Source organism: Mesocricetus auratus, unplaced genomic scaffold, assembly GCF_017639785.1.
Source record: "Mesocricetus auratus isolate SY011 unplaced genomic scaffold, BCM_Maur_2.0 Super-Scaffold_100025, whole genome shotgun sequence".
Lineage (NCBI taxonomy): Eukaryota > Metazoa > Chordata > Mammalia > Rodentia > Cricetidae > Mesocricetus > Mesocricetus auratus.
Window position 1 is genome coordinate 14651188 of NW_024429206.1, and position 25302 is coordinate 14676489.

General features: G+C 43.4%; 1 protein-coding gene across 3 annotated transcripts; it reads right to left on the reverse strand.

The window, feature by feature from the left end:
• On the reverse strand, window positions 1-25302 carry Zcchc8 (zinc finger CCHC-type containing 8). Of its 3 annotated transcripts, XM_005080632.4 has the most exons (14): window positions 24882-25302; window positions 23687-23729; window positions 21014-21088; window positions 18662-18767; window positions 17571-17648; window positions 13489-13592; window positions 13299-13364; window positions 12664-12724; window positions 11712-11854; window positions 10878-11020; window positions 8787-8905; window positions 6962-7048; window positions 6534-6651; window positions 1-1333 (listed from the first exon to the last, which is right to left on the reverse strand). In XM_005080632.4, exons 1-14 carry the CDS (start codon window positions 25087-25089, stop codon window positions 570-572), a joined length of 2115 nt encoding a protein of 704 aa, XP_005080689.1. In that variant the 5' UTR covers window positions 25090-25302; the 3' UTR covers window positions 1-569. The 3 variants fall into 3 exon arrangements, with proteins under 3 accessions (XP_005080689.1, XP_021088945.1, XP_040587202.1); XM_021233286.2 differs by lacking the exons at window positions 23687-23729; window positions 24882-25302 and adding an exon at window positions 21216-21392; XM_040731268.1 differs by lacking the exons at window positions 13299-13364; window positions 13489-13592; window positions 23687-23729; window positions 24882-25302.

Sequence of the window (25302 nt, forward strand, 5' to 3'; positions counted from 1 at the left end):
TACACAAAGGTGAGCACACCTTTATTGGATTTGAGTAATTAAATTACAAAAAGTAAAAGTGTTATTAAAATTCATGCATGAAAATCTTACAAAAATACCCTAAGCAGGACAAAGCTGCTCATCCCTGATTTTTCTCATTTGGTTGTTGGAATTGAAATGTGAATTTAAAATTGTTAGAGTTTCTTTTAAAAAGTGATATATTAAGCTTATATATACAGGATAATAGCAAAATGTAGAAAGGGAAAACAATTTACAAAAGACATTAAAAACAAAAAACAAAAACCATTACTCTTGACAGATACTCACGATCCAAAAATAGTATAACCAGAACCAACCATCTCTGAACCAGCTCATGTACACACCCCTTGGTTGTTTCAGTGAGAATAAAACAGCAAACTCACATGCCCAGTCTTTCATTTTGTGAAACAGGCTTGAGTTGAGATCACAATTAAACCCTGGGCAGATTCTAAAAGGTGGGAAGGACAAACGGGAAGTGATTTCACCCGCCATCTCAGTCTGCTACAACAGCATAGAGCCACAGATCATGCAGCCAACAGTGAGGCAGGAGCTCACTCGGAAGCCTTTTTGTTTTTCTGCTGATTCCGGGGTGAATTCTTTAACAGGCTTCTTATTCTGAGGTACATTCCAGTGGATTCAGCCATGTTCTCAAATTCAAAGGGTGTTATTCCAGTGGCAAACTTGCTCATGTCGGGTACCGGGCTGTGGATTTTTGAGGCTGTTGAAGGCCGGGTGTCCAGATGAAGGAGTTTCTGGCTGCCTCCATTCCTCATGTCACAGTCCGACACACTGTCATTGTCAACAAGAGCATCTTCAGTGTCTTCCTCTTCTTTCTGACAGAGCACTGCTGCCCCAGCTGCTGTGCTAGAGGGAGGCTCAGGTGCAGCTGTCTCTACAGAAGTGGTTGGCCCCTGGGGCTCAGACAGCACTGGCTTTTCCAGGGTCTTTCCTTCTGGGACAGAGAGGTCAAATTCATTTGGACAAGGGGAGGAGGCGACTGAATTCCCAGTTAAAGGTGTGTCCACGGGAACATCAGAGTCACTGTTGCCTCCCTCGGCCTGCTGGAGAGCTGCCCAGATCTGTCTCTGCTGCTCTTCAAGCTCCTCCAGAGTCAGGGCGTCCTCATCCATGGCTGCAGCTGTGGGTCTGGGCTGGGGTGAGTCACTGGGAGTCAGCGGTGGGGTGCCCTTAGGGAGTGGAGGAGTGAAGACAGGTGGAGGTGTTCCCTGCGGCAGCGGAGGAGGTGTGCCAGGAGGCAAGGGTGGCTGAAACTGAAAAGCTTTGCTGCTCTGAGAACCAGGTGGAGGCTCCACATCTGAAAAGGGAAAGATGCTTTAGAAGGACTCACAGCATTCCAAACCAAACCAAACCACTGTTTAAACGTGGGGGTCCCTAGAGATAGAATGACATGAAATAACTGTCTTTGTGAAGGCAGAAACGGGTTAGACATCGTGGTACATGCCATAAATGCCAGCACTCAGCCAGCCAGGACTTAGTGGTGAATAAATTGCTTTTCCAGAAGAGCTGGGAATTCCCAGAACCCACATGGCAGCTAACAAATGTCTGTAACTCCAAAATCTGACATCCTTAAACAGAAATACATACAGTCAAAACACCAATGCACATAAGATAAAAATAAATAAATCATTAAAACAAATATAAGATTTGCCCAGTCCGGCGTTGGTGGTGCACACCTTTAATCTCAGCACTTGGGAGGCAGAGGCAGGCGGATCTCTGTGAGTTCAAGGCCAGCCTGGTCTACAGAGCGAGTTCCAGGGCAGCCTCCAAAACAATACAGACAAACCCTGTCTTGAAAAACAAACAAACAAACAAACAAAAGATTTGCCTGGAATGGTGGCACGTGCCTGTAGTCCCAGGACCCGGGAGACAAAGGTAGGCGGATGGATCTATGCAAGTTTGAGGCCAGCCTGATATACAAAGTGAGTTCCAGGATAGCTAGGGCTACACAGAGAAACCCTGTCTTGAAATTCACCTCACCCTGAAAAGATTTATGTCCATTGGTATGGTAGCATATGCCTCTAACACTAGTACTTGGCAGGGTGAGGCAGGCAGGATTATCCCTGAATTTGAAACCAGTTTGGGCTACACAGGGAGACCTTCCACTCCATCTGTCTGTCTCACACACAGACACAGACACACACACAGTTTCCATACAAGAGTCAAGCATGGTGGTGTATGCCTATAATCCTAACATTTGTAAAGAGGACGGAGAGCAAGGTCATGGGCTACACTGGACCCTGTTTATTTTATTTATTTACTTACTCTTTTTTTTTTTTTTTAAAGATTTATTGAACTCAGGACCCCTGGAAGAGCTGTCAGTGCTCTTAACCTCTCAGCCATCTCTCTAGCCCCCCAGGAATTCTCTCTCTCCACCACATTCCTGAGGAATTGACTCAGGTCACTAGGCTTGGTGGCAAGTTCCTTTACCTACTGAGCCATTTGGCTCTCCCAAAACTAAAGTTTTTAACTTAATCTTCTCTCCACCCCCAGGGGGTTAATGATAGGAGAGCTTGCCCTGTTCAGTTTTCCACTAAGGAGCTCTAATACTTGGCCTTGAGCATCAGTCACTGCATGATCACTACTTGGTCATTCAGAGTCAGTGGGCAGGTAACCTAAGTGCTGGGTGAGAGGATAAAAACAGACCTACTGGACTCCAGAAAATACCCAGAAAGGCTTCTGGGCTGGTCAGGATGTGGCTTCAGTGTCTGCAGTCATTTTCCTATTCTGTGGTTGGGCAGGACGGTTTCTACCACATAACCTTTTGTACATGCTAAGATGATCTCCTTTACTAGTTTCACCCCCTTTTAAAAATTCAAGCCAGTAGCCTGGTCTACAGAGTGAGTTCCAGGGCAGGCTTCAAAGCTACACAGAGAAATTCTGTCCCCCAAAACAAAACAATTCAAGCCAACAGTGGTGGCGCACGCCTTTAGTCCAGCACTTAGGAGGCAGAGGCAGAGGGATCTCTGTGAGTTTGAGGCCAGCTTGGTCTACAGAGTGAGTTGCAGGGCAGGATTCAAAGCTACACAGAGAAACCCTGTCTTGGGGGAGGAAAAAAAAAATCATGGGGCTGGAGAGATGGCTAAGAGAACAGGGTGCTCTTCCAGAAGAGCCAGGATCAATTTCCAGCGCCACACGGTGGCTCCCAACAACCTGTAACTCCAATTCCTGGGTATCTGACAACCTTTTCTAGCCCAGACATGCATGAAAGCAAAACACTCATACATAAAATAAAAATATGTGTCTGTATGTTTGTTTGTATCCCACAGCATACCTGTGGAGGTCAAAATAGGTTCTTTCCTTCCATCATATGGATCCCAGGAACAAACTCAAGTCTTTAGGCTTGGCAGCAGGAGTCTTTACCCACTGAGACATCTCACCAGCAGCCCCATTTTTGTTTTAGCACTGGCTCTCCATAAAAACAAAAAACAAACTAACCAAAAACCAACAAAACAAAAAGTCTAGGCAGTGGTGGCACATGCCTTTAGTCCTAGGACTCAGGAGGGAGGCAGAAGCAGTTGGATCTCTGTGAGTTCAAGGCCACCCTGGTCTACAGAGCGAGTTCCAGGGCAGCCTCCAAAGCTACACAGAAAAGCCCTATCTTGAAAAACAAAAAAGGTAGGATCTTATTATACAGCTCTGGCTGACCTAGAACTTGCTCTGTAGACCAGGCCCTGACCTTGTGAGGACCTCTGCCTCTCTCTCTTTTTTTTTTGGTTTTTCAAGACAGGGTTTCTCTGTATTGTTTTGGAGGCTGTCCTGGAACTCACTCTGTAGACCAGGCTGGTCTCGAACTCACAGGAGGACCTCTCTTTTTTTAAGATTTATTTTTATGGGGCTGGAGAGATGGCTCAGAGGTTAAGAGCACTGACTGCTCTTTCAGAGGTCCTGAGTTCAATTCTCAGCAACCACATGGTGGCTTACAACCATCTACAACTCAATCTGGTGCTTTCTTCTGGTGTGTAGGCAGAATACTGTATATGTAATAAATAAATAAATAAATAAATCTTTAAAAAAAAAAGATTTATTTTTATTTTGAATATAGTGTTTTGTCTGCATGTATATCTAGGGCCAGAAGAGGGCACCAAATCTCATTACAGATGGCTGTGAGCCACCACGTGGTTGCTGGGAATTGAACTCAGGACCTCTGGAAGAGCAAGCCAATCATCTCTCCAGCACTTGTCTACGTTTCTTAAATGCTAGGATTATAGAGTCTATCATCACATCCAGCTTGTTTCAAACTTTCATGAATCTTTAGAAAAGGCTGTTAGTGTTTTGTTCCCTATTAAGTCTATCTTGTTTAAAAGAAATTATACCAGAGAGCCAGGCATGGTGGATCATTCCTGTGATCCCAGGATTTGGAAGGCTAACATGGAAGGATGGGGGGAACTTTAAGATCAGCTTAGGCTAGCTACATGATAAGTTTGAAGCTAGTCTGGGCTATATGAGCTCCTATCTCCAAAACAACCAACCCCAAAATTTAAAGAAAAAAAAAAAAAAAAAAAAAAGGAGGGGCGGTTGAGACTGGAAACTGAAGTAAGGCTGCAAAAGCTAGAAGCCCAGTTTGAAACCTCAGGACCCTGTGCTGAGATGATACAATAAAAAACGATGATGCAGCTGATGTGGGATGCACTTCTGTATGCTGTGAATATGTGCTGCTTTTATTTGGTTGATAGCTAGGCAGGAAATCCAAGCAGAGATACAGGGAGAAAGAAGGCTGCTGCCAGAGGAGTAAAGATGCCAGAGCAGTACAGTAAGCCACGGTCACGCGGCGATACACAAATTAGTAGAAATGGGTTAATTTAAGAGCTAGCCAGAGCCGGGCGTTGGTGGCGCACGCCTTTAATCCCAGCACTTGGGAGGCAGAGGCAGGTGGATCTCTGTGAGTTCGAGACCAGCCTGAACTACCAAGCGAGTTCCAGGACAGCCTCCAAAGCCACAGAGAAATAAGCCTGATTCATCAAACAACTATAGCCTTTGAGTGATTATTTTATAAGTGGTTTCAGGACTGGTGGGCAGGACAGAAGAGCTTCATTTACAGGCAGCTTAATTGGTTTGTCTTTTGGGGACAGGATCTTGCAATGTAGCCCAGGCTAGAGTTGAACCCACAATCTTCCTGCCCGTTTCCCAAGTACAAGGAATACAGGACACCAAGCCTAACAGATTACGAATTTTTTAAAAGTAATTAATTTTGGACTTCAATTCCTTTGAACTTTAAGAGAATTTAGTTCATAATCTTTAAGTTATCAATGGGAATTTTTTTTATTTTATTTACTTATTTATTAATTATGTATACAGTATTCTCTCTACATGTATGTCCACAGGCCAGAAGAGGGCACCAGATCTCATTACAGATGGTTGTAAGCCACCATGTGGTTGCTGGGAATTGAACTCAGGACCTCTGGAAGAGCAGCCAGTGCTCTTAGCCACTGAGCCATCTCTCCAGGCCGGGAAAATATTTTTTTGATTTTTCGAGACAGGGTTTCCCTGTGGCTTTGGAGGCTGTCCTGGAACTAGCTCTTGTAGACCAGGCTGGTCTCGAACTCACAGATATCTGCCTGCTTCCGCCTCCTGAGTGCTGGGATGAAAGGAGTGCACCACCGCCACCCAGCCTCCTTGGGAATTTGAAAATGGGGAGAGTTCACATTCAAGTTTGGAATAAAGTACATACACTATCTGTACCTCAAAGGTTTTTCCTTCAGTGTTGGCATTTAAAACCAGCGCCTCACATATGCTAAGTATGCACACTCCCTCCCAGTTCTACCGCTGGGCTATTTTTTTTTAATGCATTTTCTTGTAATGTTGACATTTTACCTCATTTCAGAACACCTGTCTTTGCTATGTAGGACAAAACTAGACAGGCCTACTTTGGAGTCGAAAACAATTTTTAGCCTTGGGTCCAGAATAGCCCCAGAGCTTATCTAATTAACCACAAATCAGGCAACCACAAAGGGGCAGTGGTTGGGGCTGGGTCAGAAGCGCTCCTAAAGGGGAAAACTGGATTTTCCTGTCAGAGTCATCGCAATCCTGGTTAAGCACAGGTTCCATGGGAAGGCATAGAGGAATGAAATGACAAAAGGACAAAGGGGTGTGTCAGAGGGAAGGATTTGAGTTCTCAGGGGCACACAGTCTCTGGGAGATAACTTACTTATAAGGACCAATATGCCTACAAAGGTAAATGCCCAGTCGCTCAACTCTTGAAGCTGGAGCTGCTGGAGGTGTGTACGCCCTTTTGATGCTTGTTCAGGAGTGATGTACATCATAGTGGCAGACTAGATGTGGCACTATAGGTGCTGACCTTGCCAAATTCAGGGACTCGATTAACTGGTCCCTATGTCTCTTACAGCAAGTGTGGCCTCCAATTCAGGTTATAACAGCGACAATGGCAATGCTCTGATAGCTAAGGTTAAGGATGGTGAAGCTTTGTCCTCCTTACAGACCCAGGAACATACAGACTGACCTTGCCTTTTTAGGAAATCAAATCCACAGAAACTTACCTGAGTCAAGCTCCATGTCAGCGGGGGAGGCTGCTGAGCTGCCTTCCTTCCTCTGCTTCTTTGGACTATTAGGGCTGGACTGAGATGAAGACCGCTTGCTGCCAGACTTCATGCTCGGCTAACAGAGTAACCAATAGGAATACAAGTTACACAGGGGAGACAGAGAACCTCTACCCCATATCTAAACCAGTCTGGACCCAAGCAATTGCTGAATGGGCTCTTATTCAACAGCCACTTGATTAACCGGGTATCAGTAAGATACTAAAGAGCCATAAAACCTCATGGCCACAATCGTTTACCAACTACGCCCTGAAAAACTATGTACTGAGGCTAGGAATATAGTTCAGAGGTAGAGTGTTTGCCTAGCACATCTGAGGTCCTACGTTCAATTTCCAGCATCATACACATGCACACACAAATCTATTTACCGACTGGGTATTAGAAGTAAGGTAACTGGCAAACACATCCTTCTGTTGACACGCCTGCATTGGTATGGAACCAAACATTCTCCATTCCTAATGTGGAAAAACAGGATAAATGGATTTGGAAAACATCACCTTCTTGAGATTTTGCTCCTAGCACAAGAGGAAGGGGCTAAGGGTCACTGCAAATCCTAGGCCAGATTGGGACACACAGTGACTTCAAGGTTTTTCTGGGTTACAGTGAGACCCCCACCTCAACACCACCCCCAAAAGCCCTAAAACAGAAATGTCACAATGAAACCCATTACTTTGTATGCAAACTAGAAAATGACAATAAAAACTGTAAAACTAGACTACATGGCACAATATTGGATCCCAAGACATGGAAGAGGAAGAAGCAACATCATTGAGTCATAATAAAATATCTCAAAGAAGCCAGGTGGCGGCGGTGCATACCTTTAATCCGCACTCAGGAGGCAGAGGCAGAGGCAGAGGCAGATGGATCTCTCTGTGTGCGAGGCCAGGCCAGTCTAATCTATAGAGTGAGTTCCAGGAGAGTTGGGGCTACACAGAGAAACCCTGTCTCACAGATTCACCTTCCTCTACCTGTCAAAGTGGGATTAAAGGCATGCCACAGTATAACACTACACTGCAGAAGTCCTATTCTAAGACTCAGACTCCAGTCAAACTTGGTGCAGGGTTATGATTAAAGGGCCTAACAATGGACTTTTGCTCCTTTGCTTAGGATAGTGTCAGAAAATGTAGTAACTTTGAGACATAGTTTTACACCTAATATTCTAATTAATAAGAGAAACCAAGGTTGGGATGTAGCTCAATGTAAGTGTGGTACTAGTACATAAGAGGTTCTGGGTGTAATTTCTAGTACTGAAAAGTATAAGCAAAAAAGCTCCATATAGGGGCTGGAGAGATGGCTCAGCACTTAAGAGCACTGGCTGCTCTTCCAGAGGCCCTGGTTCAGTTCCCAGCACATGGTGGTTAACAGCCATCTATAATGAAATCTGGTGCCTTCTTCTGGTCTGCAGGTGTACATGCAGGCAGAACACTATGCATAATAAATAAATCTTAAAATCAAAACAAACAAACAAAAAAAAGCTCCATATAGGCCAGGAGGTGGTGGCAAACACTTTTAATCCTAGAACTGGGAGGCCAAGGCAGGAGGATATCTGTGAATTCAAGGCCAGCCTGGCATACAAAGTAAATTCCAGATTGGTCAGAAATGTTGCACAGAGAAACCAGACCTCAAAAAAACAAAAACAGCTCCATATAGGATCTGGGAGACTCAGTGCATAAAGAGTTGCAGCACAGCCTGATAGCCTGAGTTTGGCTCCCCAGAACCTACGTCAGAGCAGGATGTATGTGCACCTGTAACCCTAGCTTCTGGGAGTGGAGGCAAGACTAACTAAGGTCAGCCTGCAACATGATACCTATCTAACAAATGAAACGTTAAAACATGTCAGTAAAACTCACTTCATTTTTGCCTCCACTTCTCAGGTGCTATGATTACATGTGCATCATCATGTCTTGCTGCTACTACTACTACTTTTTTTTTTTTTTTTGATTTTTCGAGACAGGGCTTCTCTGCATTGTTTTTGAAGCCTGTCCTGGAACTCACTCTGTAGACCAGGATGGCCTTGAACTCACAGAGATACGCCTGCCTCTGCCTCCCGAGTGCTGGGATTAAAGTTGTGCACCACCAACGCCTGGCCCGAAATTTACTCACTTATTAAGTAACAAACTGCTACATATATTAGAATTTTGAAAAATCTTTAATATAACTATCTAGAAGAAAAAATTTAAAATGTATACTTACATCTGGAATACCTCTGGGAGTAGAGATATTAAAACCTGGATAGTTTACCAATTTTGAGAGATCATAAGTGACATTTTTATTCTGTATTTCTCCAGTTTCTGTTTCTCCATCAGCATCATCTATTAGAGACCAGAGAGAATATTAGCAAGGCTAGACACTAAACATATTCCCCCTCACATCAAACAACACAAGCAAAGTGCTGAGATACTATATCAGAATTAGTGTAGGAATGTCTATCATTTTCCTGAACCATCACAAATTTTAAATCGGCCCTGAGCATGGCAACCTATGATTGCAACATTTAGGAGTCCGAGGCAGGAGTTCAAGGCCAGTCTTAATTCACAGCAAGTTCCAATCCAGCCTGGGATACAGATTCTGTCTCAAAAAACGGAAAAGATTTAGCCAGGCAGTGGTGGCTCATACTTTTAATCCCAGCACTTAGAAGGCAGAAACAGGTGAGTTGGAGGCCACCCCAGTCTATGGAGTGAGTTCCAGGACAGCCAGGGCTACACAGAGAAACTCTGTTTTGAAAACCCAAAAACAAAACAAAACAAAACAAAAAACAGATCCTGCTTCTAAAAAACAAAACAAAACAAAATTCTTAGGACGTCTGTGTCATGGCTGGTGTGTGGAAATTAGTGGAAATCTCTCTTCACCCGTGTGCATTCTGAGGATCAAACTCAGGTCATCAGGCATGGCAGCAAGTTCCTGTTCCCACTGTGCCATCTCTCTGAGCCCTTTACTTTTAAGGCAGGGTCTCTCATGTTATTTTCGTCAAGGAGCTACACCCAGTCAATTCTCTTGTCTCCCCTCCCACACCACTGTAGTAGTGCCATGTGTCTTCTTGTCTTGATTGGTGTAAGTTACCAACACCAAGAAAGTAAAAGTTTCTCAGGACTACCTCTAGGTTTCCCCTCTGGCTTCAGTGAACACAGACCAAGCCAAAGTAACAATCTGATATTCCTTCTTTTTCAAGACAGGGTTTCTTTGTGTAGACTAGTGTGGCCTCCAACACACAGAGATCTTGCCTGCCTCTGCCTCACGAGTGCTGCGATCAAAGGAGTGCACCATTATTTCTACCTACCTACCTACATATACCTACATACCTCCCACCTTTCTTTTTAATTTTTTGAGACAGGGTTTTCTGTAGCTTGGAAGTCTGTCCTAGAACTAACTCTTATAGACCAGGCTGTCTTCGAACTCACAGAGATCCACCTGCCTCTGTCTTCGGAGTGCTGGGTTTACAGGTGTGTGCCACCACTGCCCAGTTTAATGGAAAATGACTGTGTGTGTGCGTGATGCGGGTGTGTGGGTGTGCTACAGCACACATGTGGAGGTCAAAGGACAACTCTGTAAGACAGTTCGTTTCTTCCTGGATGCCAAGCTTGCATAGCGAGCACCTTTACCCACTGAGCCATCTCCCTGGCCCCCACCTCATACTACTTTTTCTTTTCATCTTCTTTTTTGTTTCTCAAGACAGGGTTTCTCTGTGTTAACAGCTCTGGCTGTCCTGGAACTCACAGAAACCCACCTCCCTAGTGATGGGATTAAAGGCATGTGCCACCACGCCTGGTCTTTCTTTTCCCTTCCTTCCTTCCTTCCTTCCTTCCTTCCTTCCCTCCCTCCCTCCCTCCTTCCTTCCTTCCTTCCTTCCTTCCTTCCTTCCTTCCTTCCTTCCTTCCTTCCTTCCTTCCTTCCCTCCCTCCCTCCCTCCTTCCTTCCTTCCTCCCTCCCTCCCTCCCTCCCTCCCTCCCTCCTCTCTCTCTCTCTCTCTTTCTTTCTAAGTCAGAGTCTTGTCAAGCAGCTCAGACAGGCTAGCCTCAAACTATCAATCCTCCTGCCTTAGCCTCCTAAGTGCTGGGATAACAAGTGTGCACCATCACATCCAGCTAAACCACCTGATAATTCTATATGCTCAATGAAGCTTTAGTTCCTTCCTTTTAAGATGACAACCATCTACAATTCAATCTGTGCCCTCTTCTGGCCTGTAGGCAGAACATTGTATATGTAGTAAATAAATAAATCTTAAAAAAAAAAAGGGGGGAGGTGGAGGGACCCATAAACTGACTTATGGATCCTAACATACTATACCATTTCCATCATAGAGTGCAAGCCCTGAATTCTCCAGTTCGGCCTCCTTGAGCCAGCCTGGAGGGTAGCCCAGCTGGCGCATTCGGTAGATGAAAGGAGGAAGACTCTTGTCCGTCACACCCAGTGCATCCTGAAGTTCCTCGCTAAGAAAAAATAAAGGGGAGGAAGATGATGAATTCATATTTCTATGAAAACACTATTTTGGCATCTTTCTTCTTTGAAAGTATTATTATTATTATTATTATCATTTTTTATGTGTATAAGCATTTGTGCCTATATGTATGCCTATGCAACATGTGTGTGCTTGGTGCCCAACCTGGGTCCTCTGGAAGAACAGCCAGTGCTCTTAACTTCCAAGCCCATATTTTACTTAAGATGGGGCTCTTACTCTGTAGTTCAGGTTCACTTAGAAATCATGGCAATTGTCCTGGGATCACAGGCATGAGCCACCATGCCTGCCTAAAACACTTCTGCCCCTTAATTCATAGCATGAAGTATGGTATCTGCCAAGCACATAGTAAGTCTTTGATAATGGCTTTGAAAGGACACATTCTGTATGGACTTGCTATAGCATGCTTACAATCTTTGTTTTGTTTTTCAAGACATGGTTTCTATGTGTGTCGCCCTGGCTGTCCTGGAACTCACTCTGTAGATCAGAGTGGCCTCAAACTCAAGAGATTTCCCTAGCTCTGCCTCCCAAGCGCTGGGATTAAAGGTGTGTGCCACCATTGCCTGGTTCACACTTACATTCTTATAATACCCAGAAGAGACAGAGAATGTTCTAAATACTAAGAAAATAAAAAATAGCACTCCATGGTAAAATCACAGTAGTACCTAATAACTCCTGGCTTGAATCGTCCAAATCTCTCTTCTACTTCTTCTGCATGGTATCGCTGCTGAAAACTCTGAGTGTTTGTCTCACCACAGGCATCCATATACTCTTTTCTCTTTTCACTTATTCGAGCAGCATTCCGAGGCTAAATCATAATCATGTTTGAAAAGATGATATCAAGTGATTTAGAAATATATCAGAAATTTATTGATAATACTCACTTTTTAACATATAAAGCATAGATTGCGCTAGTTTTAATGTAGAGTATATGCACAAAAGCGGGCAGACATTTTTGAAAATCAAGCATTTTTGAAAATCAAGTAAGAACAGCCAATTTAAGTGATTTTCTTTTTTGGTTTTGCGAGACAGGGTTTCTCTGTATTGTTTGAGGCTGTCGGTCCAGCCTGGCCTCGAACTCACAGAGATCCGCCTGCCTCTGCCTCCTGAGTGCTGGGATTAAAGGTGTGCGCCACCACCGCCCGGCTAATTTAAGTGTTTTTATTTTAGTGTTATCTGAACCTAAAATTAACTTTTTAAAACAAACTGTCTAAAAATGAATTCATACTTCATTCACCTCAAAAAGAGTACTGTTATTCTCTTTAAAAAATTCAATGTCAGCCGGGCGTTGGTGGCGCACGCCTTTAATCCCAGCACTCGGGAGGCAGAGGCAGGCGGATCACTGTGAGTTCGAGACCAGCCTGGTCTATCGAGCGAGTTCCAGGACAGCCTCCAAAGCCACAGGGAAACCCTGTCTCGAAAAAAAAACCCAAAAAAAAAAAAAAAAAAAAACCAAAAAAAAATTTCAATGTCTTAAATATAAGCATGAAATCTGCAAAGATTTAAAGTACCAATGAGTGTAGCACAGGAAGTTCATGCACATTACCCAGAGCCACACATGCACAAAACATCCACCAGCTCTTGTTCAAAGACACTCTGCTTATGGGAGAGATTTACCATTGGGCACTCCTTCATCTGATGCTCTTCAGACCCACAATTGAAACAGTGAGGCTTTGGCCTATTAGGTCAGAACACAAAACAAAACAGAAATCCAAAGATTTTCATGATGTAAGTGACAACAGAAACAAATCAATACATTCTAGATGCCATTGGAGTGCCAGAGAAAGCAGAAGGCAAGTTGCACTGTATCTGCAACTGTTGTGCACAGCAATGTGTCTTCTGCTCAGTTACATAAGCAGCAATATGTAGTCTTTCACCCCAAACAAGCCTGCTCCAGATCAGCACGTTACCTCTCAACTTTTGTCAGTGGTTAACAACAGAGGAACCAAAGCACACAGAGCATCAGTTTCCTTCAGGTAACATGGGAAGAAGGCAGATGGTTCTAAAGATGGTAACCATACTGACAGTAATAATGACTTCTTTCCACCCTCCCAGGCACTGGGCCTGAATTCCAAGAAACGGATGTTCAATTTAAACATTTAACACATATCTTCTGATACCAGGATTCTAGCTCAATGTGTAATTTATATTAAGTCAGAGATAAAGAATATTAACTTTTAAGAGTTGATAAAGAGTTTATGGTTCTGGTATTGGAAAACAAAGAATAAAACATAACAACACCCCAAACAAACCTTTTTGCCTTTACTTGCATTTCTTGCCCTTCTAGAGAAACAATGTGGCTGAAGACTTGCTGGTACCTTTAGTGAATTTTATTAAGGAACAGTTATCATAGTCTGCAAAATTGGGTAAGCTTTTTTTCTTTTTTTAAAGGTGAACTTAGTGGCAAGATGCATAAAGATCTTCATTCACTATGTAGGATACTTGGGTATTTCCCATCCTTCCGTAAGCTGAGGGTTTTCATTTAGTAGCGGTTGCCCCAATTTATCAAGGCAAAAATTAGTAAAATACAGGACACTTCCTACAACCTGCAGAAAACAAGTCAAAAAATATCGCTATTTAAGCAGAAAAAAAAGACATTAAATAATGTAAGTCTATGATAATGAAAGTCTAAGATTCCCCATTAACAGTTAGCTTGAGAAGCTACAAGAATAAAGTCCTAAAGGGGAGCTGGACCCTGGTGTGCAAATAAAGCCACACCCAGGCTTCCACTGGTACAGTCAGTACTACAGACGGTTCTGTTTCAACCAAAGCTGGACTCTCACTGGTCCCTCCAGTACCTCGTGTGTTTTCAGCAAGACCCTCACAGGCTGTATTTTATTTATTGTTTCTAGTTCCTTGGTTCCCATTTACTTTGTCTCTTACTGAGTTATTGCAGTCATTTTTTAAAGACAGGTTGAAAACACAGTGCAATAAATATTCATGCAATCTATACTTAGACTGAATAAGTCTGAAACTTTTCTGTGCATGACTCTTTTCATGTGTATACACACACACACACACACACACTCTCTCTCTCTCTCACTCTCTCTCTCTGCTTAACCATTTAAGTCAGTTGTAGACAGAGTAACACTTACCCTTAAATGCTTCAGTATGAATTAAGAACAACTCTACATTTGAGTTTCTCTATCTCCAAAGCTTTTTATATATTTTTTTGCCTCCAAGTCAGGATATATTAAGGTTCATGTGTTGTATTTAGGTTTTATCTAGAGCATGCTCCTCTGTCCTGTTCTTAAATGACACTACCAGGAATGCTGCATTCCTATAACACTAGCTTGACAAAGGAGCTAAGGACTTCTCTGCAGCTTAGTCCTTTGGGCAACTGTCAATCTTCATCTCTCAATCTATTGGCAAGTAATGACACAGCTGATTCTTCCTTACTTCCTTCCACAAACACCTTCCATCCTTGAAAGGCTTTCAAGACGCCACTCTCAGTTCTATTTTGCTTAGATGAGATGAAACCTATTTTTGCCCCAGGTCCCTCTCATCTCCCCATACTGCTGGTTTTCCACTCTCACTTCCCAGGCAATTCACCCAGGTGTAGCGTATAAGAAATAATTTCTATGCTGACCGCCGCAGGGCCTCCCCCTGCCCCCAACTAAATTCTGATCCCTTAGCTCCAGTTCTGGATATTCAAATGCCAACATGACACCTCTTTCTAGACATGTAAGGTATCTCAAACTGACCTATATAAATGGCACTGGAAGCCAGGTAGGGTGACACCTGCCTGCAATCCCAGCACGTGGGAGGCTGAGACAGGAGGACCACAGTTCAAGGCCAGCTTGGGACACACAGCAAGACTGTCTTAAAAACAAAAACAAAACAAAAAAGGCAGTAATTCCCAGCCCCCTCCAAAACTACTCCTCCTCTATACCTCAAACTTCCCTTGGGCAAGGCCTGAGTTCTTCTGACTATTCTCTCAGGAGCTCTCTTATTCTACATCTAACTCATGAACATATTTGATTGGTTTTACTGCCAAGTATACCCAGATTTTAGCCGTGCATCACCATAACTAACACGCTGACTCAGTTATGCTTTCTCATGCCTGAGGTTAACACAGCAGCTTTCTAACTGGCTGTAGACCTATGCATACCAGGGATCAACTACTTTCCAAAAGAACCTGGTAATTTCAATTAAGATGTAGCACATCACATTTTCACTTATGATCCTTAAATGGTTTCTCAGACTATAATCTGAAGTCTCCATTATGGCCTATAAAGTAATGTAAGGATGTAGATCATTTGGTTCTGTCACCTGTCTATTCGTGAGTCTTAGCTTTCCATGTGATTGTTTTAAAATAAAATGGCAAGAATATTATCTCCGTGAGTATCATCCGTAACCAGCTCCCAAGTGACATACCAGTACCTGATGCACAGAAACCAATTTGAATACTGGCTACTGGTATCTACTGCCCTTTCCTATTTGCTGAGCCCTCTTCACTCAGAACACAGCTTCAAATTCTCCTTCAATTCATCCAGATCTTGGGCCACACAGTAGCCACCAATAACTCACTATACAAACCACCCATTGTATCACTCCTCTCCCTGCCATCCCCCACTGGATTTAGGGCCTCCTACATGGTAGGCAAGCAAGTGCATGCTTCACCACTGAACTGCAGCCCCAGCCATTTCTTTACTTATTTTGAGCTAGAATTTCACTAAGCTGCCCATGAACCAATCTCTCTCCACCACCCTGCCTCCCACTCCACATGTACCCACTATATACTACTGGGGAATTAAACCCAGAGCTTCACGCTAGGCAAGGGTAACTACTAGCTTACACCCCAACCTTACTTTTGTTAGGAATTTAACATTCTCCCACTCAACTACTCATAAGACCAGAGCTGGCCTAGACCTTCTTTTTCATTGCTGTCTCTGAAACCTCTTTGCTCCTGGCAGAGCAGCTATCAGAACTGTCTAAAGAACTAAAGCGACAACTACAAAACTCTTATTCTAGACAAGCATTACTTTAATCCCATTGCCTCTGAGTTGAAAGAAAAAGGAAAGCTACCTAGCTGAACTCAGAAATCCTTCTTTAAGCTAAATGTGGCTCATACCTGTAAATTTAACACTTCAAAGGCCAAGGGAGAAGTGCTGAGTTTGAGGATAGCCTGGACTACAGAGTGAGTCCTTGTCTCACAAAACAAGCAATTTGTGCTGGTGAGATGGCTCAAATACCAAGCCTGACAACTGGAGTACCCTATTCAGGACACATAGGGTGGAAGGATAAGAACCAACTCCAGAAAACAGTCCTCAGACTCCCATACACATACCACAGCACATACATGCATACATACGAACACATTTAATCTAAAAATTAAAAAACAAACAAACAAAAAACAAGAAATAGAAAACGTAAAAATATTCTTGATAGGACCAGGTAGTAGTGGTTGACAAGCCTTTAATCCCAGCACTAGGGAGGCATAGGCAGGTGATCTCTGTGAGTTCAAGGCCAGCCTAGTCCACAGACAGTCAGGGCTACACAGAGAAAGTCTGCCTCAAAAACCTCTCCAGGAAAATAATAATAACAACAACAACAACAATACCACCCAGTGACTCACACACTAGGTAAGTACTCTGCTACTAAGCTACATGCCCAGGCGAACCTTTTTCCTTTTCCATTCTGCCTTTAACTCTTGGGTGCTAGGATTACAAGTGTGAGCCACCAAAGCCACATTCTGTTAGTTCTCTAACACTGAGCTGAAATGTACCTTTTTTTTCCTTTAGAGACAGTGTTTCTTTGTGGCTTTGGAGGCTGTTTTGGAACTAGCTCTTGTAGATCAGGCTGGTCTCGAACTCACAGAGATCTGCCTGCCTCTGCTTCCCGAGTGCTGGGATTAAAGGGGTGCGCCACCAATGACCGTGGAAATGTACCTCTTATACTCAATTCTATCACTAATCCTGTTCTGCCAGGGATGCTATGAAGCATGATATATAACAACTACTATTGAATTTGCTGAGACGCAACATTCCTTTCAAGTCTTTTCACGAGGCTTGCAGCTACTCATCATCTCCACAGCCCCATGTCTTTAAAATCAGGATACAATTATCAAGGAGCATAAGCATGAAAACCAGCGATCCTTTGAGAGCACGCTACAAAAATGGTTTGATATCAATGAATTCTGCAAAAGTGCTGAAGACCTAAATACAGTTCTTCTTAAGCCTTTGCTTTTACCCACAATTAACATTTTAAACTACAAATATGCCACATTGTATCTGCTACTTCTCTCAGCTTCATCTGCATGTAAATTTACAAGTCTGCTTTCTACTTTAGTCAATATTTTCAAGATAAACATGAGAGGCTGGTCAGGACCAACACAAACTCTTCCAAGTAAAGTATACCGTGTCATCCCAATGGAGTGCAACAATCACTAAAGAGCAGATGATAGTCAGAGGATGACAACTACAATACTGCACATGACTGTCACCTATTATTAAGCCACCCAACTGATAAAACACAGAAGTCCGCATCTGCAGAATCCAAAATGAAGGGTCTGCTGAACTTACACTGAAAGCTTCCTTGTTGTTTTTAATGGCACACGATCCTTCCACTTTATGGTCCTCTTCCAAGGTAACACTTGATGGCTAAGACCAAACAAGAAGCATTACAAGAGGCCGAGGAACACCTTTGTTTCTGATTATTTAGTGGTGTTTTGCTTGCATGTATGCTTGTGTGAGAGTGTGGGATCCCCGGAACTGGAGTTATAGACAGTATAAATATATATAAATAAGACACCATGTCAAGGTATTTATGTACTCGAGAGTTAGTGGGTGTGCCTGTCTGTGCACACTCATGCAGGAACCACAGCAAGACACAGCACAGACCAGTCCTCTAACTCTCTACCTTATCTCCTTGGCACAGGATCTCTCACCAAATTGGAAACTTGTCATCTGGCCAGGCTTGCTGGCCAGTGAGCTCTTGGGATCTGACTGTCTTTGCACTTCAAATGCTGGCTACACACAAGAAGTGGGTATCGCCAATTCAAACTCAGGTTCTCACACTTGCACAGCAAGCACTCTGACCCAATGAGATACCTCCTTGGCCCATCTTTTAAAAATCTCAGATAAAGGCCGGGCATTGGTGGCGCACACCTTTAATTCCAGCACTCGGGAGGCAGAGGCGGGCGGATCTCTATGAGTTCGAGGCCAGCCTGGTCTAAAGAGCGAGTTCCAGGACAGCTTCCAAAGCTACAGAGAAACCCTGTCTCGAAAAACAACAAAAGCAAACAAAACAAAACAAAACAAAAAACCCAAACCAAACCAAACCAAAAATCTCAGATAAATAAACCTGTCCTTCAATCAGGTTCCTGCCCAAACCACTTGCCCAAGTTGGGAAATGGGAAGGACACCTTTAATTTTGTGCATAGCCATACATTATTCTGAGCAAAGGCAAAGGCAAGCCAGCTGGAGGTGAGGGAGGCATCCAAAGGACAGCTGGGAGGCAAGGTTGGTCACTTTGTAGCAAGAAGTCACCAACAGGATACAAAATCAGTACATAATCTTCACCATTTTGGTTTTGATTTGAGGAAAGTTCTAGTGTAACAGCAGTTGTCAGCAAAAGCATAACCACTTAGCATCGAGCCACAAGTTTAAAATACCTGGGGTAAAAGGCTGAAGGACGTTCTTTCCACATCATTTTTTTGCTGTTCCTCAAATCGTTTTACTAAATTTGATACAAACTCCTCTATTTCTTGATGGTATTGCCTGTAGGAGGGTAAGATGGACAGATGGTTAGAACTTGGACAGAATGAAGCATTAGAAGAATGAAGTCCTCTGCAGTAGTTTAAGAAGGCTCAATTTTACTTTGTTTTTCATGGTTGTTACATTAGGGGCTTTGTAACTCAGAATGCTATTTCTTAGAAACTCTATGTATTGGCCAGGCATTGGTGGAGCATGCATTTAATCCCAGCACTTGGAAGGCAGAGGCAGCCTGGTCTACAGAGTGAGTTCCAGGATAGAGAAACCCCGTCTTGAAAATCTTGAAAAACCAAAAAAAAAAAAAAAAAAAAAAGAAACTATGTATTGTTTGTTGCAGCATTAACAGTTCGATCAATTCTGATCATCCATAGGTGTCCGGCACAGAACCTCAAACAGTTGGGAGAATTATAAATTTCAGATACTTAATCTTTAATAGATATTATATGCGAATGGCTCCAAACCCAAGAGAAAAACCTGGTATGGTGGTGTATGCCTGCAGTCCCCGCATTTGGCAAGTAGGCAGAGGTGGGAGGACAGCTGCAAATCTCAGGCCAGTCAGGGCTACAAAGAGAAGTCACTGTCCCAGAAAACAAAATCCACCAAGAGAGTTACATAATGAAAAGGTTCCTTTCTCCTCATATTTCTGTAACACAGGGACATCCAATGTGGTCAATACTTTCCTTATCTTCCTTCAATACTCATTTAAGAAAGCACCCATTTCACATGAAAACTACAAAAGGCATAACCAGCCGGGCTGTGATGTGCACACACCTTTAATCCCAGCACTCGGGAGGCAGAGGCAGGCGGATCTCTGTGAGTTCGAGGCCAGCCTGGTCTACAGAGCGAGTTCTAGGACTCCAAAGCCACAGAGAAACCCTGTCTCAAAAAACCAAAAAAACCAAAAAAAAAAAAAAAAAAAAAAGAACTACACTGATCAAATATTCTGGAGTGATCCCTTCAGGTGTCAAGGAAGCCCAGGTTTTGCTATGCTGGAACAAGGCAGTCAGGGACCTCAGACAGACCTGACATTCCATATCTTTTCTAGCTCTAGCAGCTAAGATTCTGCATGCGGAATAATGGATGGTATTGAAGTTAGACCATTAAGAGCTAGAATAGGTTAACACCTTTCTCATCTAGGGACCACAGTACCCAAGCCCAGGCTGGCCTAGCATCTTACTTCCTACTGCTGCCACACTCACAAGCTACTCCTAGCTCCCAATATTTTGGGTTCCACTCCTGGACTAAGGCAAAAGCAGGTGATGGGCCTGGACCCTACTCCTTTATCTTCTTGCCATAGCCAGTGCATAAGACAACAATAGTGACTCAGGAGGGGTAAGCCACAGGGGGAGTACACTGAGCCCTGCACTCAAGCATGCCAGAAGACTTGCAGTAGTTAAGTTTTGCTACTGAACAAAAATAACCATGTGGGTAGGCTTCAAAGACAGCCAATGTGGAAAACTGTTATCTACATGGTAGAGTGGAACAGCTAACCTTGTTATTATAGTGGTGGTGGCATTTTTATGAGATGGTACTTCCTGGGCTCTCACAGATTCCATTTAGGGACCTGAAAGGTATTTATTTTAGCATACAGTTTTCCAGTGAGAAAACTAATAGATACCAAGAGCTGCTCACAGATGTAGGAGTCCAGACTCAAATTCAGGTCCATGACTCTCATACTTTTACTCAAAACCATGATTGTTTATACTTTAACCCTGAAGCAATTAAATAATAAAGATGAGCCCCTCAAGATGGCTTAGCAGGTAAAGGTGTCTGCAGCCAAGCCTGACTACCTGAGTTCAAGGCCCTGGACCCACATGGGGAAGAAAAGAACTGACTCCTACAAGTTGTCCTTTGACCACCACATACCTGCTGTTAGTATTCAGGCAACTGTACTGGCCTACCCTTAGGGTTCTGACAGGACACACCCTCAGCTGCAGTCACTAAGAGCACCACCTGTGCACATTCACTGTGCTCCCTTTTAAAAGGGCCCTGGGCCCCCCTTCCTCTTCTGCTGCTCCCATTTCCAGATGCCTTTTCCCAAATAAAAAACCTTCCACGTTAGCTCTGTCCCATGGCACCTTTTCTCTCACACGGTTTTTAAATTACAACACCCCCAACATGACACGTGTATCCATACACACACAAGCACACAATAAACTGTAATAAAAAAGAACAAAGATATAAACAAAAATGCAAACATTTACAGAATCCAGCTTCATAAACACATATGAGGAAAGAGAAAAACTACTTACTTTGATATAGCATTGTTCATAAACAGAATTTGTAATAAGGGTCCATCTATCTTGGTATTGCTCACCAGTATGCCACTAAAACAGAAGTTAAACATATTCTTAGAAGACATCAAAGTACATACATAGCACTTATAAGCACATGAGCTTTGTGATCACAATTATTTTTTGCTGAGACAAGGTCTCCTCAGTCACCCTTACTTGCCTCATGTTTGGGATGCTTCTACTTCAGCCACCCCAGTCCTGGGACCACAGGTACATACTACCACACAGCTAACCTTTCTAACTCTTTTTTGTTCGTTTGTTTTTCCGAGACAGGGTTTCTCTATATTGTTTTGGAGTCTGTCCTGGAACTCGATCTCGAGACCAGGCTGGCCTCGAATTCACAGAGATCCACCTGCCTCTGCCTCCCAAGTGCTGGGATTAAAGGCGTATGCCACCAATGCCTGGCTTATAGCAAACACTTTTACCATTCAGCTATCGCCTCAAGCCCTAGAAAGTCCGTCTGACTGTCTTTCTTTGAAATAGGGTCTCATTATATAGCCCTGAAATTAATTGTGTGCATCAGGCTTGGCTTTAAGAGCACAGGAAACTTACTGCTTCTGCTTCCTGAGTGATCATTAACAGCCTGTACTACCACACCTGGCCCAGAAATTATCTCAACAGTAAAAAAAGGAAAAAAAAAAGTTACACACACACACACACACACACACACACACACACACACACCCTCGAAGAACCATAGGTTCATCTTTTAGTTTTTAATGAAGTTTTTTTTGAGAGACTACTTTCCTTACAAATCAGGGCATCAGGGAAGAGGACAAGCAAGCAAGTTATAAGAATATACTTCCAAACATTTCCACATGAATTTGGTTTGGAAGTATAAAAGAAAACAAACACTTCATAAGCAAGTGAATTTTCATTTTATTTTATTATAGACTCCTGGAGGCAAAGCACACTGCTTTAACTACTACAATCCAAGATTCACAAAACTCAGGAATTGTAGGCAGCACTGCTCCCAGTTTAAGGCCAATATGAGCCAGTGTGAATTCTAGGTAAGCCTGACCTAATGAATGAGAACCTACTATCACAAATGACCTCAGCTGACAAAGTGGCACAGCTGATAGACAGCTTGCCTAGCATGCATGCCTGTAATACCAAGACTTAGAAGAAGAGAGAGACAGAAGGATAAACAGTTCAAGATCAGCACAGCTACACAATGAGTCCTGGGATAGCTTAGGCTACATGAGACCCTACCTGAAAATTTAGTCACATCCAAGCCAGTACATGAACAAACAACAAAAAGCACAGAGCAACAAACATCCCAGTTCCAAAGCCTGAAAATTCTTCAATGGGACACAACTCCTATCTATAATGTCAGCACTTGGGAAGTTAAGGCAGGAGGCATGCCATGAGTTTGAGAACTGCCTGGGCTACATACACAGACTCTGCTGAAAGAAAAAAAGGAAGGGATGGAGAAATGAAGGAGAAAACGAGGAAGAACCAACCATTCCACATAAATCAGTACTTTAGGCTGCGAGTGGTGCCACATGTTTTTAATGCCAGCACTCAGGAAAAAGCAGCAGCTGGGTTAGAAACCAGGCTGGTATATATATATATAAAGTGAGTTCCAAGCCAGCCAAGGCCACAAAGTGAGACCCTGACTCAAGAATAAAATAAAAATTAACTTGTTAAATTCATAGAGATGCCAGCACTTAGTATATTTGTTATGACCATGTCTGAATACATGCCTACATGCTGTACTTTCTCAAAAGCGCATTACCTATTCTTCTCCTAACATGCTAGGCTTTGTCAAACTTGGTGGTACCAGGGTATATTCCCAGCAAGAAGGGGAGGCAGGAGGATCGGCAGTTCAAGGTCACCCTTAGCCTCACTGTGAGGTAAGGCAGCTTAGGCAACAATGAGACTGTCAACAACAAAAAATGCTATTCTTTGCACTGTCTGTATTTATAATTTTTTCAAAAAGTTTTCCAAGACAGGGTTTCTCTGTGTAGCCCTAGATGTCCTGGAACTCACTTTGTGGACCAGGCTGGTCTCAAACTCACAGAGATCCACCTGCCTCTGCCTCCTGAGTGCTGAGATTAAAGATGTGCGCCACCACCGCCTGGCTGTATTCAAAAAAATGTTTCAATTGTATAAGTAATGCTAGTGTGGTTGCTTGCATCTGTAATTCCAGCACTTTCCAGGCCGAGGAACAAGGACCGATAAGTTTAAGGCCAGTCTAAGCTACACAGTGAATTCCAGTATAGTTGGGGCTACAAGATGAAACCCTGTCTCAAGAAACTGACTCCTGCTCAGAAAACAAAGCCAACTAATAATAATAATAATAATAATAATGTAATAAGCTGTAAAGAAATCATTATCTAAAGTAACTGTAGACTTATTTCATCTTCCCAGAAGTGTGTTAAATATGAACAGCTAGGTTTAACTTGCTTTTCTGAACAGTCAGGCAAAATTTTCTAGATCAGAAAAATGACACATTAAATTCATTTAAATGTTTAACCCACTTGCCAGAATTCCTTTATACCATAAGTCAACAATATAGTATTCTGAATGAATGACAACAACAAAGTCCCACAACCTCTTTACAAAGATGCTGTGATTAACAAGATGAACAGCAAGGGGCATCTCAGGTGTAACTTCAAGGTCTCATACCTGGGTCTTGTCAGAATGTTCAATTTTCTTTTAAGTTCTTGATGTTATCACTGGTTAAGGAATATCAACAATCATTGAAAAACACAAGTATGTAGGCCATAAAATTCAACCACTACAGCTCTTACTTTTGTTATCCAACTGTTAGAAATGTAAAGGAAGGACGTGCAAGTATTTTGGGGGGGAGACACATTGAGCACGTGTTTTGCTGGGGGACAGGACAACTGGACCGTAACATTACAGTTTTCGGCTCTTTGAACATCTATTCCAAAGACATGACTCTGAAGTTCAGAAACAGTCTAATGTCAGACAATGGTGTTCTGGAAAAAGTTGAAGCAGTCAATTAGGAAACATTTTCATTTCAAAGCATCATGATAAATGATAAAAGTGTTAACAAAAATATGGGACTGCATCTATGGATATGAAATGCACAATCCTCTCAACTCTATTATTTTATAAATATTCATAATAAAGTGTCATAGAAAATAGTATATAAAAAAATCAGACTTTAACTTCAAAAACTAACCTATCAACCACTCTCAAGATTCATTATCAGTTTTAAAAGGAGAGTTACCTGAACCAAAACTACCTGTGCATGCAAATTCAATGAAGTTAAAAATGAAAGTTAACATACTAGCAAACCCAGAACCTGGAATCATGCTAATAAAGTCAAAGTGAAATTTGGCGCGTTTTTTTCCCCGCTAGCGGCAATGCAAGCTAGCTCAAAGCGGAAGACCTCGAAAAGTAAAACTATCAGGCCAATTAACCTTTTCTCTTTGCATGCAAAGTCTCACTCGAGCTTCTGCCCCTCCGCAAGGATCCCACTACAAGGCTAACACCCCCGCATCTCCAAACATAAAACTACACCACGACTGTCTCCACCTGTGCACAGAAAGAAAACACGGAGACCTCAGAGAGAGGTCGGGAACCGTTTGCAAAATAACAGCTACGGTTCTGAAGTTACCCAAAGGAGCAGCCAGGGTGGTCTGCGCAGAAGGAGCCTCACACGGAAGGGCTTGCGCGCAGGCCGCGCAGCAGCTAAGTGCAGCCCGCCCGAGACCGCCTGCCCGCCGGGCCGCCCGCCGAGCCGCGGGAGAAATGACTTAGAATGCTGGTCCTCTTGGAATTTCCGCTGTGCCAGAGCCCGCACGCAGAGACCCAAGTCCCAGGTGACAGGGCCAACGAGCCGGAAGGATATTCTCGGCGCGGAGTTTTTGGATGGTTTCCTCACAGTGCCGAAGCTGCTCCTGTAGCTCCGCGTCCCCCACCCCATTCTCATCGTCGTCGTCGTCCTCGTCTTCGTCGTCGTCCTTGAAGCGGGTGTGAACCGGCTTCGGGGTCGACTCCTCTTGAGGGTCAAACGCTTCGAATAGCTCTAGGTCGCCAAAATCCACACCAGCGGCCATTTTGGGTTGTGGGAAAGATTCGAGGGCAGGGGGCGAAGGTTGTAGGGCGACACCGCTCTCCCTAGAGGCTTTTCTCCACACGCAGGCCTCCAAAGCCGCTCTAGGGGCGGGACCTGCACAAGACTACAACTCCCAGAATGCCATGGCCTCCCTCAAGCCTCCTTCCAACAGAGTTTTGGAGCGTGGCATCCTGGGATATGTGGTTTCTAAGCG